General features: G+C 45.4%; 4 protein-coding genes across 4 annotated transcripts; 2 read left to right on the top strand and 2 right to left on the bottom strand.

The window, feature by feature from the left end:
* Positions 1–1,586: 1,586 nt before the first annotated feature.
* On the top strand, positions 1,587–2,795 carry PUMCH_003616 (uncharacterized protein; the record flags this gene model as incomplete). Its single annotated transcript, XM_063022578.1, has 1 exon — positions 1,587–2,795. One exon carries the CDS (start codon positions 1,587–1,589, stop codon positions 2,793–2,795), a length of 1,209 nt encoding a protein of 402 aa, XP_062878648.1.
* Positions 2,796–3,032: 237 nt separating this feature from the next.
* On the bottom strand, positions 3,033–3,890 carry PUMCH_003617 (uncharacterized protein; the record flags this gene model as incomplete). Its single annotated transcript, XM_063022579.1, has 1 exon — positions 3,033–3,890. One exon carries the CDS (start codon positions 3,888–3,890, stop codon positions 3,033–3,035), a length of 858 nt encoding a protein of 285 aa, XP_062878649.1.
* A 304-nt stretch (positions 3,891–4,194) lies between these two features.
* On the bottom strand, positions 4,195–7,140 carry PUMCH_003618 (uncharacterized protein; the record flags this gene model as incomplete). Its single annotated transcript, XM_063022580.1, has 1 exon — positions 4,195–7,140. One exon carries the CDS (start codon positions 7,138–7,140, stop codon positions 4,195–4,197), a length of 2,946 nt encoding a protein of 981 aa, XP_062878650.1.
* A 1,389-nt stretch (positions 7,141–8,529) lies between these two features.
* PUMCH_003619 (uncharacterized protein) lies at positions 8,530–10,950 on the top strand (the record flags this gene model as incomplete). Its single annotated transcript, XM_063022581.1, has 1 exon — positions 8,530–10,950. The coding sequence occupies one exon, from the start codon at positions 8,530–8,532 to the stop codon at positions 10,948–10,950; it is 2,421 nt and encodes an 806-aa protein (XP_062878651.1).
* Between the last annotated feature and the right edge of the window lie 6,524 nt (positions 10,951–17,474).

Genomic DNA, 17,474 nt, shown 5'->3' on the forward strand with positions numbered 1-17,474 from the left:
GCACAATCAATCTTTGCATCCACGATTTGGATATTGAAGCGATTCGACTAATGTTACACAAATTGTCCATCGATTACTACGACCTGCTTCAATATCAACCACATCTCGTAATTCGTCAAACTCCTTCAGAAGCGTTCCTCCGAACAAAATACCCAAACTGCCCGATACTCCTCTTGTCTCCTGACATTAAAAGAGCTGGCTACGAAATGGCCCAACTCAGTTATGCGTATAGAATCCATCAATGCATGGAACGTGCTGGTGCCTGTACATTGATGTACGGTACTGTGTATAAATACGGCATTATTTAAAATAAGGTTAAACTTTGCAGCCATTTACGGCCATCTGCAGGAACAAACATCTAGATAAGGCAGAGACACAAAAAACCCTCCAAAACATATAGTCTATGGAAGTCCCAGTGAGTGTAGATTGTATCCACATGGAAGCAACAAGTAGACCAGACTTTTCTGCTTTTTCTGGCCTCAATGGAAACACCAGTCCATTGGGGCACTATCACGCAAGTTTCGGAAAGATGGGTCACGATTCGGAATCGCCAGATCAACAGAGAAGAAACGATGGACTTCATAAATGAAATGTGCACAACAAAAGAGAGGAAAAGTTGTTCAATACAAGTTAACTCTCTTCGACCATCAGAGACTTGTTCTAGTACAACCCAGTGCAGTCTATCAAGCGATGAAGCTGCAAATTTCGCTCAATGAATAAATCCCATACCTCTCCCTGCCCCGATTACCCCGAATCCACAGACCGCACCCTATAGACCCTCATTCTGTCCATGTTCTCTACGTGTGTCTCACCCATGACTACGAGTCACAATACATCCACCACAGCTCTCCAAACCGCCGGAAAAAAAAGCACCGCGCCCCAAATTTCCATCCCAAATCAAAGAAAATTATCTCCGGCCCCATAACCCCCCCCCCCCCCAAAGCCTATTTTATTTTCCCTCTATCGACGCTATTAATATTGTGTCAATGGGCGGTCCTGCACGCAGTTATCTATCTCCCCTCTCCCTCACTTCGTCCAGGAGATCTCAATTTTCTGGTCATACCTCCATACATCCACGAAAAACACTCCTTGTAGTGCCCGGAATTGGCCCGTATTTGAACGTCTTTTAGTGTCCCAACGCCTCCGATCGTCCGCTGCACGTGCCACGCCCCCAGGCCCCGTTTTCCCCCCGTTTTCCCCCCGTCCGTAGCTCGTTTTTGGCCGTGGTTTTTGTTGGTCAAACTCAAGAATCGAATCTGTCGTCCCGGACAAACCTGTCGCGCCGGATAAACCACAAACCCTTATTTTCCGCACAGCCGTCGACAATACCAAAAAGTCGACCCCCTGTTTTGTTCGCTTCTCCGTTCACATCCCGCTGGTGTATATATTTTCTGTCCCAGGTAAACGTAACCGGACTAGCACAGCCCACGCGCCCGTACTCAGCCCTCCGTGGTGACTTCTAGCCGTCTCGTCGCCCTTTCTGTATTTGCTTTTACTTTTGTGTTTATATAGCTACTGTTTCTGTCTGTTGCAGAGCCTCTGTCCACAACCCATAACCCATAACCCATTGATCCTCCACTTTCGCTATGGCTGCCTCTGCTCCAAACACCTCTGCCGCGGCTGAAAGCACTGCTCCCGCCACGGCGCACGCTGGGAAAAAGCCCATGTCGATGTTCTCGTTCGGTGCACCCAAGGGCGCATCGCACAACTCCAACGGCCCCTCCATTCTGGCCATCTCCACATCGCCCGGCCAGACGTCGGCGAAACACAACCTCGCCAAGTCGCCCACCGCGTTGAAGTCGCCCTCGTTGCAATTGAGCTCGCCCATCTGCTCGCCCGTGATGGAGACAGACTCCTTGACGGAAACGCCCGACTGCAACATCTTCGAGCGTTCTGTTCAGGAAACTGCGCACGTCAAACAGGAGGACTACATTCCTCCGGCGTTGGATGCCACTGCGGAGATCTTGAGCGACAAGGATACCAACTTGGACGACGTGGAGATGATCTACTCGCTGAGAAGAAACTCCTCCGTCATTGGCTTGAACATGGCCTTGCGTAGACCTTATACACCTCTGCGTAAGAATAGTGTCCAGTCCATGTCGCAGATGAATGCCGCCTTGAGTGCTGGCGCCAGCACCATGGGCCAGTCTCCGCTGTCTCCGGTGTCTCCGCCCAAATTGAGCACCTCGCGTTCCTCGGTGTCGTTCTATTCGTACGCTGATATGATCAACAACGACGAGTTTGCTCGCAGACCCTCGATCATGCACTCCTACAGTCATGGTGTGGTGCCTACTATTGGTTCCTCTGTAGCCCGCAAGATGAGTGTCACTCTGGCTCACAGCACCGGCTCTAACGCTGGTGCTGGTGTGGCCAACTTCTCCAGCTCAAACAGCGGTTTGGCGTTCAACAAGCTCTCGCGCAAGTTGACGTCCAACTCGACCCATTCGCAATCGCAATCCCAATCCCAATCGCAAGGGCTGTCGCAAGCACCGGGCCTGTCACTGTCGCAATCACAACTATCAAAACAAATGAAGGGCCGTCATTTGCACAGAAGACTGTCCCGGTCCAACGACCCCGAAAACTCCCAAAAATTCCTCATCAGTCCTGAGTCGTCCGACTCCGAAGAACAGGAAACCTACTACCCTGCTTCCTCGTCGGCCTTGTCAGACTCCTCTTCCAGACGTAAATCTATTATTTCCCTACACTCGTCCAACGAGTTGGACAACGAAAGCTTGGTTTCGACTTCTGTTGCAGATTGCATCAGACAGTGCACCACTGAGATCAGCGGTCACTGATTGGTCTGTGTCCTGTTTTGTTTCTAATGCGGTCCCGTACTCTATTGTCTTGCCTGCTTGCTTGATTCTTTACTGATTCTTTGTTGACTCCTCGTTTTCTCTTTCCTGTGCGAGATTGTGCACCGGAACAATGTATTTTATAACTTATGTCATTTATCAAGGTCAACTATTCAACTACTTGTAGAAACGTCCATGACGTATGTATTACAGTAAATCCTTTGCAAAAACCATATAAACTTACTCTGCGAGATAGTTCTTTCTGTTGGCAGTACGGATGAATCTTCTGACCTTCCACTCAACGTCAGCATCCTTGTTGTCGAGCAATCCTAGTCTCAACTCGAAGAGACGCATCTCGAATCTGGGTCCCACCTCACTCAACTCCACGCCATCCTTTGTTTTTATGTACACATGGTGTCTGACACTGATGAAGTCATCGTTGTTGATGAACGTGATCACTCTGGAGCTATCCTTCTTGGCTCCGGGCGGGAACAAGTGCTTCAAGATCTTGACCACACGCTCACCGAGCTTGGTGGTGAAGTTCTCGAAGATCAAGTGTGGGTACACCTCGGAAATGTTGCCCATATTAGGCAAGTCGTGTCTCAACTTGACGTTGTGGAGCGTGAAAACCGCCGATGGGCCGTGCGGGAAGTGCGATACCGTCAACGACGTAGGCACACCTCTGTGTTCGTGAAGAATAATGAGGTCGTTGATGGCGGCCTTGGTGCACGACTTGACGAGCTCGGGGATGACGTAGGTACCTCTATTTAGCTTCAACGAGTTGGGGAACATCAACTTGATCTCTTTGCAGAACTGGAGAAGACGCACGGATGGGTTTCTGGATGTGGTGACGATGATCCGGGGGTCGTTAACTCCGCTCATCGCCAGATACTCATCGTCAATTTCGACCTGCTCACTCTCGTCGTAACGGAAGTTCTTGTGGAGCTCGACGTCTTCACTGAGCTCTTTGGAAAGGGGCTTTCCGGACGCAAGCGTGGCCTTGAGCTTCTGTCTTTTTTCTAGTTGTGCGGTTTCTTGGAGCTCGAGGGCTTTCTTGTAGAGATACTCTCTTCTTTCTCTGGCCTGGCGTCTGAGCATGGTAGCGGGTAATGTGGGTGTGTGATTAGTGGGTTTTGGAGAAGTAAAAGATGCGGAATGGGCGGTGTATCGTTGGGAGATGAGGTCGATGAGCTGAGTCTGGAGTAAAATTTAGGGACTCGGAGTGCGGGTCCTGTGTGCAGGAACAATATCCTGAAGGTAAGTGAGATTTGCAGCCATGACACCAAAAACCGAGGTGAAACAAATAGAATATTAGGAAAAGAAGAAAAAGAAACAACAATTTTGTTTGTTTTTTTTTTTGTTTTGATGCGGCTTCAGTGTGGCTTTTAATTCAACAGGACCTTTACTGTGATCTCAGACGATGGTGCATCATAGGCTTGTTGGCAAGTTCATCAGGAATCCTCGTGGGTGCTGGGAAAAACGAGTTTCTTCTGTATTCACTGGCTCTCCGAGTAATGGTGCGGCGCAATTCGCCGATTCTGTCGGTGATGCCGCCTCCGCCACTGGAAATGTCTGCGTTCGAGTTACGAGTGGATGTAGCGTCGAGCGAGTTCCCGCGCACAAACGTATGATGTTCTTGCACCCGGTCTCTTCTCAACATGTCATCGTTAGGCACCATGATGGCTCTGTCCAAGGCATATGGTAGACCTCTGTGTCTTCCTCTGATCATCATGGCAATAATCACCAACTTCGACACGGTGGAGAACTCATATGCAAGTGACTCGTTCCGGCCAGGGTATCCCAAGGACATTCCCACGGTACCGTAGGCACTGATGATCTCGAACAAGATACTGAAGACCGTGAATCTGATGCTGGAATTGACCTTGCCACCCTCAGCGACACAGATGATGAATAGTCCCAAGAAAATGAACCATAAGTCAAAAGACAACTGATTACGCAAGTGCGCACCCACAAAGCTGGTAGGGCTCTCATCTGGTGCTCCCTCTGGTTCGTGTTTCTGGACATACACACCCAAGGATTGTTCTTCGTACACATTGGTTCTTCTGATCGAGATAGCCAACGGCAACACCGATATATACATCATGATCATGTAACTCACCTGGACGGCACTATGAAGCTCGGAAAGGTCAACAACAGTGAATCCTGCCGTTCTGGTACTGAAAGCTTGGAACAAACCGTCAAGAATCCTATAGCCGGTCGGTATCTCTTTCAAATATCTGTTGTTGAGATCAAGCACAATGAACAAGACCAAGTCGGTTACGTTCAAAACAACCAAAATGATGAACAACCACCAAGTTGGCACGGAGGGAAACAAAAGTGTGAAGCAACGACGTGGGTGGTCGAGAAGAAATCCAAGTGATTCCTTGAACAATGAGAGTGGCCGCGCAAGCTTGAACATTATCCAGATAATGAAGCGGAGAATCACTGGAAATCCAGTATTACCAATGACGATGAAAAAGGAAGAAAACACCAACACATAGACCGAACGACTGAAGTTGAACATGGAATTTGGTGTCAATGTCAAACCCAAGTCATTGAAGACCGACTGGGCCGTAAATATACCCCACCAGGTTGGCGAGACGCCGATTTCGCGGATACCTTCTTTATATGAGTCGGCGACAGTAATGAAACCCACATATAAACAAAGGGCGATGATATGGAAACCACAGTAGAACAAGGCCAAAATCTTGATCAAAAGTTTGATGGCGCGATATTCAACACCACCAAGTTCCTCTTTCTGTTCATCGGTCATATCGACGAAAGTGGAGTTTCTACCAATGGTAGGGTTCCACGACAAGTAGTTTGTGCTCATACCGCCAGCGGATGCATCAGAAAGCCCGTCTTCTTCGTCGTCGCTTCGAGCCTCGGAAAATGTGCGCGAGCTGAGTCGTGATATTATGGGTGTGCGCCATTTTCTGATTCTGTGTCTAGCAGAGGGACGAGATGGGTATTTTTGTCTGTCGATGGAGGGCTCCAGGAATTTCGTTTTTCTGTCTGAGTTTGGAGGAGGTTGTGTGAAGTCGAGGTCTGTTTTCGACCCATTTTCGTTCTCTTCCTCGGTATCTTCCACGGCAATATCATCGTCCGAGAAGATACTACCTTCCTCCATATCCTCGTCGCTTAAATCATGATGAGCACCAGAAGTGCGTCTCTTGGAGCCACCCAAACTGGATTGACTGTGTGGATGGCGATTTCCCAAGTCTTCTTCGTCGTCATCTTCGTCCTCGTCGTCTCCATCGTTCCGAGTATCGTCAAGATGGTGCTTTGATGGCAGCTCCAACGAATCAACATCTGCGGAGTATTTTCTGTTTCTCGGATATGCAGAGTTGTTGGAAATGGTGCGTTTGAGCGATTGCCAAGTCAGCTTCCTCTTGTCGCTGAACTTCCACTTTGAAAGCGTACGGTTGAATGCCAACGGCGACGCCTTCTTGGTGTAAATTGGCGTGTGCGCATCGCGCTCGATCTCGTTGGGAGCCTTGATCACCAAAACGTCATCATCAGCAACGCTATTCTTGCGTTTATGCTGTAGCATGTGGATGGACTTGTACATGTCGGAGGGCTCGATCTCCTGTCTTCTACGTGGGTGCGGAAGCTCGCCGAACTTGATATTATCTGGATGGTTTTCTGGCGACGAGGATCCGCCCGAGGTTTCTTCCTTAGGGTCCATGCCGGTGGTATCATTGGAGTAGGACTGGGGCCCAGTACAGTCCATCGGGTCAACGTTGGAGTTCGAGTCCGAATGTTTTTCGGCGGAAATCCCCAACTCGCCGTCAACATTATCTGCCGGCGGGCTGTTCGCCAACCCTAGGCCCTGGTTATTGACTGTGTTGAGAACCGTGGAGTCCATGGATTTGGTTCGAGCCGCTAGTGTCGCATTACGGCGCATGCGGAAGTTCAACTTGGACAGCTCCTTGATGTTATCGAAGTAGCGCTCAAACCAATACAATCTTACGAGTAATAGGGAACTATGTATGAAGATGGGCGTTGTAAGTGTCGTGGTCACATACACGATGATCTGCTGCAGTAGCCGAAGCTCGTTCATATTGATGGTATTAAGACCCGCCTGCGTGGACGCACCGCCCATCAAGAACAAGATGTCGATGTAGCTGAAGTCCAGAATCGGATACACGATCACCGAGGTGAAAAACACCATGAAGATGATGTACGCATAGTGAGCCGCCCGGAAGTTGGGGATGACCTTCTTCACATAGGGCCCGAGCGTCGACGTCACCTTATGGATCCCCTCCCGAATATGGGCGCCCGTTGTTTTCAGCGACGCTGCCGACACTGCTGTTTTATCTCTTCGGAGCTTTTCGAAGATAGACATTTGGAGCGATGAGCTTGGGTCCGGCGGGCAGCAGAGGACGGCGGATGTGCTGGAATAGGTAAGGCGGAAGCTGGATTCCGCACTGGAGCTCGAAAAATGGTCTGGAGGCCGTGGAGGGTCGATTTAGGGAGAGTAATGGGACTGGTCGTCTTTGGAGTGTTAACGTGGGACTGCAGGAAAGCCCATTTGGCACTCAGCGGAGATAAGTAATTAGAGGGATCCAGATGGGGGTAACGATAGGCACATGGCCGGATGGAGCAGTTCCAGGCGCAAATATTGCGGTGGTAATTTTGTTTGATTTGGTTGTTTTGGGTGTTTTTTTTTTATTTCGACTGGATTAATGGACTATGGGTACCTACGGGTAACTACGGGTAACCATTGACTATGGGTAAAAATTGCTTTATAGGGGATTAGGTAAGATATGGATATAATCTTTGGATAAATATTTTTGATGAAATAATGTGTGTTTGCAATTTCGGCGTATTTTCAGTTGACTTCTGTGTCTTTGTTGAGCTTGCTTTGGCCTGCCACCAGTAGCCGTTCTGGGATGTGAAAGATGGCCTAGGGCTATACATTGGAGGGCCCTATTTGCATCGGTCTACTTTCCTCAAAATATCAAGTTTCTCATTTTTCTCTCATTCCTTATTCCACCCATATCCCTAATAATTCTCATACATCATTTGGTTCTATCTGCTCCAGTTGAAGCATGGTACATCACGAGTTGGAAACGATGCGGTTTCCAGCAGAATCCTCTAAAATTGATAATTCTCAATTTCAGTTTCAATTTCAATTTCATTTCTCGCCATAGTTCAACTATTATCCTCGGGACAAACTGTGTCTCACATCCGATCAGCACACTCCACCATGCAAACAAAGCAAAGCTACAAAAAATGCGTTCCCATATCATAACCGAAATTTTCTCGTTCAAAAAACTGCCCATTTCTAGCCCAAATTCCAACTTCATCCTCGTTGTTCTCTTCAGCCAGCCACACCCCTCACACCCTTACCTCCCACAATCCTACCACTTCAACCATACAAAAGATCTCCCTCCACCGTCTTCAATTCTGCACCTATCCCGACCTGTATTATAGCTAGATTTCTTTGCTGCATTTTCTTTTGCCTGCAATTCCAAACTCTCCCAAAAAGTCGCTCTCTGCACGTCTGTACCTCCAAAAGAACTATTGTTTTGTTTACGTAACCACCTGCTGTTGTATTCCGACCCACAGACCATTTTTCAGCATTGAGTGGGGTATTTGTGACTCAATTGATCAAATTCTTTCGAAAAAAAAAGACGTTTTTCCGTCCTAACCTTGCCATTCGTGCCTCGTTGCTACTCCAACAAGAACAGACATTCCCTGGCCCAATCGCCTATACTAAAGAAACACAACCATGACTCCCGTGTCGCTATCCCTGTCTGTGCCGTTCCCGGTGACAGTCACCTCGATAAACTTCAAAGAAGGCGACAATGTAGAAAGACATGCGCTTCTCCTCAAATTCAAGTACTGGGACTACCAAGATGATCCCAACAGCAAGGACGAAAACCCCCAGAAAATCCGAGTCGAACGCATCGGCACTCTTGAATCTCCTGTAGAAGGCCGCGTGGCCAGCGTAGATATTCACGTCAACGAAGAAGTGGCCCACAGTGGCATGGAACTCTTCCAAATCGATGAGCCTTGTGCTCACACGGTCCAATACGGCGGATTGTGTGCTCTCTGCGGCAAATCAGTCGAGGACGAGAAGGATTACACTGGCTTTAGCTACGAGGACAGAGCCACAATTGCCATGTCTCATGATAACACAGGACTTCGAATTTCCCTTGAGGAGGCTACGAAAATCGAGCAAACTGCCACTAGCCGCCTCGCCGAGGCCCGCAAACTCATCTTGGTCGTGGACCTCGACCAAACTGTCATTCATGCCACCGTAGACCCTACTGTAGGAGAATGGCAGCAGGACCGATCCAATCCAAATTACCCCTTCGTGGCAGATGTGCGCTCTTTCTTTCTCGAAGAAGAAGAGCCTCAGGCACCTCCCGGATGGACTGGTCCCAGGCCTGGCCCTACCAAATGCTGGTACTACGTCAAACTCCGGCCGGGCCTTGAAACATTCCTCAAAAATATTTCCAAGCTTTACGAACTTCATATCTACACCATGGCCACCAGAAATTATGCCTTGGCTATCTCGAACATCATCGATCCTACTGGTGAGTACTTTGGTGACCGTATCTTGAGTAGAGATGAGAGCGGGCTGTTAACCCACAAGAACTTGAAACGTCTATTTCCTGTTGATCAGTCCATGGTTGCAATCATTGACGACCGTGGTGATGTCTGGCAGTGGGAAGCAAACCTCGTGAAGGTTGTGCCTTACGATTTCTTTGTGGGTATTGGTGATATCAATCTGAGCTTCTTGCCAAAGAAAAACGGCCAACTACTAGGCCCCTCAAAGAAAAGAAAGGCTATTGCCCGTTTAGAGGCTGTTGCAGAAGCTGAGGCAGAAGCTGGACAAGACAATGAGACTGATTTGGAACCCACAGAAAAGACTATAAAACCTGATGGCACAACTGGTAGTGACACTTATGAGACGGCAGAGACACAAGATGGGAATAGCCCGTCAGATTCTGAATCCAGATCCCCATCGCCTTCCTCTGGTGTTGAATCTGTACCGTCATCACCTGTGGACCGTATTCTTCTGCTAGGAGGTGGCGAAAATAATCAAGATCTATTGGTAGAACAGCTGAAAATCCGCAGCAAAATGGTGGAGCAGCAGCAACATGACAGGCCGTTGGCTAAGTTGCAACATGACTTGGACAAAGTCACACACAGTGATCACGAGGGTGCTCTCTCCGATAGCGATGGCAAGGAAGATGAAGAGAACGATCATCTATTATACGATGATGACAAAGAACTTGTCTATCTTGAGACTGCTCTTGAAAAGTTCCACACAGAATATTACCGTCTACTCGGTCTATTTAACAAGAACCAAACCCTGGAAAGACCTGACTTGACTCACATCATCCCGCGTCTTAAGAAGCAATGTTTGCAAGGCTTGGTTGTGCTCTTCTCTGGAATATTGCCGTTGGGAATGAATGTTGACGATGCAGACATCGTCATTTGGTGTCGTCAATTTGGTATCAAAGTAGTCACCGAAGTGTACCCAGAGGTAACCCATGTTGTTTGTCGAGACCCTAATGCGTTACTAATGAAGACCGGTCTTACATTAAAAGTCAGAGTTGCGAAAAGAACTCTTCCAGAAGTGAAGGTTGTCAGTCCCGATTGGCTTTTCGCGTGTTTGAGCCAATGGAAGATTGTCTCCTCTGATGAATACGAGATATCGCTACCTGATTCTGACTGGTACGTCTCTGAGACGGACGTAAAGAAGTATCAAAACGCTTTTGATGCACAGCTAAAACGGCTCAATGGACCTCCTAAAACAGCTTCAATGAGTGGTCGTTCAAACTCACTAGGCTCAATTGAAGAATATGACTTGAACGAGGCTAGTGACGAGGTTGACGATTTTTTGGCGGGAATTAGTGATGACGATGATAGCAATGACGATGAAGACGATGACGACGATGAAGATATGGATGGAAATTCCGCAACAAATTCAAACGGAATGCTGTTTGTGAAAACTCTCTATGGTGCAAAGAAACGAAAAGCGGATGATGACAGCCTGTCTGAAGAAGCTGATGATGAAGACACGTCTCGAATTGCTTCTAGTCATACTAAGAAGGCTAAAATTGACGATGGTGATGGCAAAGATCTCGATGATTTGGAGCAAGAACTTCTTGATGAACTCGACCATCTCAGTGATTAATCAGAGGCGCGATGTAGTGTTTCTCATGGTCTTACCATGCGGTTAATTTGTTCTATGTATAGGATACAATAATCAACTATGATACCTACTTTTTTTTTTGTTATTTTTCTTGTCTATTTAGCAATTTCTGGATTGCACAAATCTCTCCTTTAATGGAGTCTATCAAGGACAAACTACTATAGACCCTTCATTAAGGACGGCCGAACGCTTCTTTGTAAAGATTGAAACTCTCTAAGTCCCTTTTTGTAAGGTTACTTCGTTTTGTGTCGGGACCCTCTGTGAGTTTTGACCTGTTGCAATGCTTTTACACATATTGTGAAATGTCATGGATCATCATCAAAACTGAAAAACGCAAATTAAAAATACATCACACTACGAAAATGAAGCTGAAATGCGCTAGAAAAAAAATTTGCTAACTAACACTCATCAATAACAAGATTAAATTATCGAAGTCCAATATCGTTTGGTTTTGAGCTAATTAGTGTATCTAGACCTCGAAAAACGACCCCTCTTGAAGGACAAATATCAACCGATTGGTATATCAATCGATTACAGAACATAACACCCCAAAAGTATTTCAGAAGATTTTCTGAATCGAATCTAGGGACTAAGGTGTCGCAAATAACGAAGAAGTTGACCCTTCGACGCAAAAAATATATGGCGTGTCTGGACTTTCCAGATACGCAAGACTTGAATGAATTGACATCTTCCATTCATCACTCAAATGAAGCGCTAAAGTTAACTCTGCGCTCAAAAAGGCTGCCGCGACCCTGTGACCTCCTCGACGACCAAATGGCTCTTTTGGGTGCACCCCTTTCACCTATCAATATTTCATTGATTATGAGCTAATATATAATAAAAATCAAACTGGAGCTACTCAAGCTTATGATCACGCACCCTCTTCCCTAATAAAACTTGCGCACAATTGTCCTCTGCGTTTCATCCAGCATTAATGAAGACTCAAAAAATCTTTCGATTCAAAACCTCGAGAGGTGCTTTCAGCGCTAATGGAACATTTTACTCAATTTCATTCAATTGCGACAAAGTTTACTCTCAAATTCCGGTCTACACAACAAAAAAGGCCGTTTTGGTCCTTAACATCCTGTATATAATAATACTAACGTTGTCAATAAAGATACGATTAAGAGCATAGCCAAAAATAATTTAATTCTAGCCAAAGAATCGCAGTGAATTGATATCAACGAGACAGAGGAACATCAAGTTGTTGAACTAGATTTGGGTGGGGTATGTAGTGGCTACATCATCCAACATGGAATTCATTTTGTGGCCGACACACCGAGGAAGCAAAGTCAAAACAGCACGATATGGCCGGATGTACAAGAGACCAGAGTTTCAAATTGACTTGTGTTTGATCTGTTCTCATAAATTCTAATCTTAAGCTTGTGCGCCCTAAAAGGTCACTTCACAACTAAACACAGAACAGAAGATTTGTTCATCAATACCTTGCGGCGCCTTAGGGCGCACGAAACTGGCGCTACTTTGACAAATCATTTGGTACTAAAATAACTCCAATAAAGTCACCGTGCGTACCTGTGCGCCCAAAAAGGCCGCCACGACCCTGTGACCTTCTCTACAACCAAACGGCTCTTTTGGGCGCAGCCCCTTCACCTATCAATATTTTATGGATTGTGAGCTATTCCAGAGTAGAATTCAAACCGGAAATTCTGAAGCTTATGATCACGCACCCTCATTGCTTACAAAATTGTCGAGCAATCATCCCCAAGGTTTGCTAGAGCTAAAATCAAGACTCAAGAACTCTTTCGTTTCAAAGTTTTGAGCGGCGCCTTAAAGAATATCACGAGAATCAAAATATATTCATTGACTTGTGATGTCTTTCGATTCATAAGCGTCCGAATGGCAGCCTCCAGAACAGAAAAGGCCGTTTTGATCCCGAAAAGTCCTGTGTATAAGAATGGGAACTTGTAACAGGAGGAATTGATCAATATCATCACCAGTAGGAGATTAGTTGAAGTTAAAAAATGGCAGTGAATTTATAGCCATGTAATGGAGAGAGAACACGTTCCTTGTATTGATTCAGATGAAGCAGGCAGTGGTTGCACCATCCAACAGGACATTTACACCATGGCCGGGACAACAAGACGGGTATCTCCTAAAAGCACGATAAATCAGGAGGCACACAAGAGTGGAGTCCTTAATCGATGAGGAAGCTAGGCTTTTACATAGAGTGAGATCTGAAGCTTGTGCGCCCTAAATGGCCGCTCTGCAACAAAGCACAGAACCGAAGATTCAGGTATCGATTTCTTGCAGCACCTTAGGGCGCACAAAACTTGCCTCACTTTGAAGAATCATTTGGTACCAAAATAACTCCAATAAAGTCTCCGAGCGTACATGTGCGCCCAAAAAGGCCGCCACGACCCTGTGACCTCCTCGACGACCAAACGGCTCTTTTGGGCACAGCCCTGTCACCTATCAATATTTTATTGTTTATCAGCTAAAATATAATAGAATTTGACCCGGAGTTTCTCAAATTTACGATCACGCACCCCCTTCTCTTACAAAATTGGCGCGTAATTGTCTCCATGGCTTCTTAGAGCTCAAATCAAGACTCAAGATTTCTTTCGTCTCGAAGTTTCGAGCGGCGCCTTAAAGAATATCACGAGAATCAAATTGATTTTATTATTTTGTGATGTTTTCCGATCCATAAGCGTCCGAATAGCAGCCTCCAGAACAGAAAAGGCCCTTTTGATCCTGAAAAGTCCTGTGTATAAGAATGGGAACTTGTTACAGGAGGAGTCGATTAATATCATCACCATTAGAAAACTAGTTGAAGTTAAAAAATGGCAGTAAATTCATAGCCATGTGATAGAGAGAAAACACGTTCCTTGTATTGATTCAGATGAAGCAGGCAGTGGTTGCACCATCCAACAGGACATTTACACCATGGCCGGGACAACAAGACGGGTATCTCCTAAAAGCACGATAAATCAGGAGGCACACAAGAGTGGAGTCCTTAATCGATGAGGAAGCTAGGCTTTTACATAGAGTGAGATCTGAAGCTTGTGCGCCCTAAATGGCCGCTCTGCAACAAAGCACAGAACCGAAGATTCAGGTATCGATTTCTTGCAGCACCTTAGGGCGCACAAAACTTGCCTCACTTTGAAGAATCATTTGGTACCAAAATAACTCCAATAAAGTCTCCGAGCGTACATGTGTGCCCAAAAAGGCCGCCGCGACCCTGCGATCCACCCCCCGTACCCAACGGCTCTTTTGGGCGCAGTAGTCGTCAAGTTAAATTTTGAGCGGCGACTTGGAGTGAAGAGGATGGAAATTTAACCAAAGTTTTGGAAATTTGATTGTGAGCACCCTCCTCACTGCCAAAATTGTTTCGGAAACTACGTTTAAGCTGTGCTCAGCTCCAAGTTGCAGTTCATTGAAGACCACTAAACTGAGCGAGAATCGACCTTATTCCAATTCCTTAGTATCATTAAAAGTTGAGCGTATAAACTGAGCCGATTAGAAGTTTGATTTTCTAAAAAAGTCTCCTATTGGAGACTGGAGGACAAAAAAGGCCGTTTGGAATTTTGAAAGTCCTGCATATAAGCGATTTAGACTGGCAAGAGACTAGATAGAGTGGTGGATCACCAAAATTCTTGCAATAATGGAAAAAACTAGTCTAGAATAACCGAAACTATGTCATATTGAAACTCGTTGCTCGTTGGTCACGATACAGAAGTGATTCAATGTTTAATTGGGTCGTATCAGGAATTGAGAAAAAGCCTGTAGAGCGAGACAGTATGGAGTTTTGAGCATGTGATCGCGGAATTCTCGAAACAGAAGATGATTTCATAAATTATTGGCTTTAAAAATTGAGATAAATGCAAAATTGAATGTCGTGCGCCCTAAAAGGCCGCCGAGAAACAAAACTCAAAGAGTGACCCTCCAAGTATAGAATATTAAAGCGCCCCGGGGCATGTGACACAAGCCTTGTTGACAGTAATGGTATCATATCAAAATATCCCCAATAATCGGCATGCCTGAGCTTGTGCGCCCAAAAAGGCCGATGCGACCCTGCGACGCGCCCCTACAGCTCAAGGGCGCTTTTGGGCGTAGCCAATCTATTTTTCAAATTGATACGGCGCGTTATGGTGGAATACTGAGGCAAACCACGGTATATTAATTTTGAACCTATCGCGCACCCTAGTGCTTAGGGATCTTCGTTACTTTTCGGAGCTGATGTGACTTTGACCTGAAGAAGGCAAACAGGGACGTGAGGTGACGACTGCCTTAGCGACTGAACTTGGGCGCCTTGAGGTGCAAAATGAGGCCACAGCCCTCCAGAAACATTAAGGATTATAAAATTTTATAATTTTTACTGACTGCGCGCGTGAATCCAAAAGAGGCCGCTCAAATCCTAGGTGAGTGCCATAGTACTGGTTGAATCTCTCATTTATGCAGTGGAATATGCAACCAACCAACAAGATTTGTTAAAAAAAGATTCAATTCATGACACAATAGATTCCAAATATTTCATTCGAACAGTTAGATTGTGGAAATTCCTATTTTTCTGTTGAGTACGTATGAGTTTGGGGCTTGCATACCAAAAAAGTGAGAATGATCCTCGAAATTTGTCAGATCCGGCCGAGTGGGGTACAGGCAAGAATGAACTAAAACCGCAAAATATGCGAACACAAGATGACTCGAGAGACAAGAAATACTCACTTTCTCATAATTTTCTGCTCAATTATTTAGTGAAACATTTCTACGCTACCTTAGAGTTCGAATAACTCTCAGTCTTCGCGGATTTATCCCTTTTTTTTCTGCCTGTGAAAATCAAGCTTGTCCAATATCGAAGATATTAACTCCCGGACACTTTATTTCCAAAAACGCCAGCATTTTTGTCTACGCACACAAGTCTACAAAGAATTGGAGCTTTATTCGTTCGGGAATGTATCTTTTTGTTTACCGGGTCTAAGCAGATGTCATTACAAGGCTTCAGGTCCCAATGAACTGGCTGAAATTGAGGCTAAACCAATGAAGATTAGAATAGCACTATTGATATCCATTTTTGGCAAGGTTGCACGCGCTTGTGTAGGTTAGAATGGCCCATTTAGACACAACTCACAGGCCCCTTCAACTCAGAATCAGCCCATATTCTTGACAAGCAAGTATGTTCTGTTGAAGCTTACGAATAAGAGAGCTTTGAGGCACAAAATTTGAAGATTGAATGCCAAAACCGGGCCAGTTATGTGCGCCAATAATAAGTGCTGAGAACCAAGCTCAGCTTTAAGCACCCAAACTTAATTTCAATCATATGAGAACGATATTTCCCATTACATTGAGACTAAAAATTTTTTTACGAGACATTTTGATAGCAATCAGGCGCCTACAACATCTTCTAGACCAGAATTTACACCTTATAGGATCACTTTCTTAGGGGCGTCTCAGAGTTTGTTAGTAACTGGGCGATTAATGCACCCGTGCATCCGGTGACATTCACGATTTTCACATACATTGGTCGATTCCAATGTAGAATATTTTTCAATTTTGGCCTTAAAATGTATTCCAAAGACTGATAAAAATATTCTTTCTACATGAGACTATCTTTGGAATTTTGCTGATTTTTTGCTGAGAGTCTGCATGAGTTTGAATCAATTGTTAAAAACCCTTGTTGCAAGCTACGAGCCGATACGGCAAGAAAATATGTTGAGATTGGAGGATCTGAAAACTTTCAAGTTCAGCAAACTGATTTGTGTCTAAAAGCATCACATAATATACCTCATCGATGCTCTGCAGTGCTTTCTATTTTGACCTAAATCGATGAACTCATCCTGTCGGATGCACAGAAGATTTACATCTAATTCGAAGAGCCAAATCCGTCAAATACTACTCAAAGTATCTAAGATCGATCTTTTTATGGATTCAATGCTCTTCCACCGTCATATTTTACGTCACAAAAGAATGCGTATTTTCTGGGAAGACAATTCGACTCTTAGAGACTAGATGCCGTTTTCAATCACTATCATTATATTCGATAGAAAGCTGATGACTTACTTCGTGTTATTCTAGTGACGGCAATATATTTGAAGTCCGATTTCGACCCCTGCGCCCTAAAAGGCGCTTTTGACAAAATCCAAAGAAGCTCTATGAGAAATGAGTATCTCATGGCGCCTTGTGTTCCAAGAGACGGGCATGAATTCATTAACTGAACTACAACAAATCTTTTCTCAGAAATCACAATAAGCAGGCCTTGATTCCAAAAAAGGCCGATGTGACCCTCTGACCTCCTCTGCTACCGAACGGCTCTTTTTGGCGCGGCACTTTCACATATCAATATTTTATTAATTATTACCTAGAGTTTCATAAAAATTTGAGTGAAGTTTCCAAAATTTATGGCCGCGCACCCTCTTCCCTCACAAAATTGGCGCACAATTGCCTTCAACGTTTTATACAGCATGAATGGAGTCTCAAACCCTCCTTCAATTCAATCCTTCGAGCGGCGCCTCAGGCATCAATGAAACAATTTACCCCATTCTATTCATCTA

The sequence above is a fragment of the Australozyma saopauloensis genome, chromosome 4 (assembly GCF_035610405.1).
Source record: "Australozyma saopauloensis chromosome 4, complete sequence".
Taxonomy (NCBI): Eukaryota; Fungi; Ascomycota; class Pichiomycetes; order Serinales; family Metschnikowiaceae; genus Australozyma; species Australozyma saopauloensis.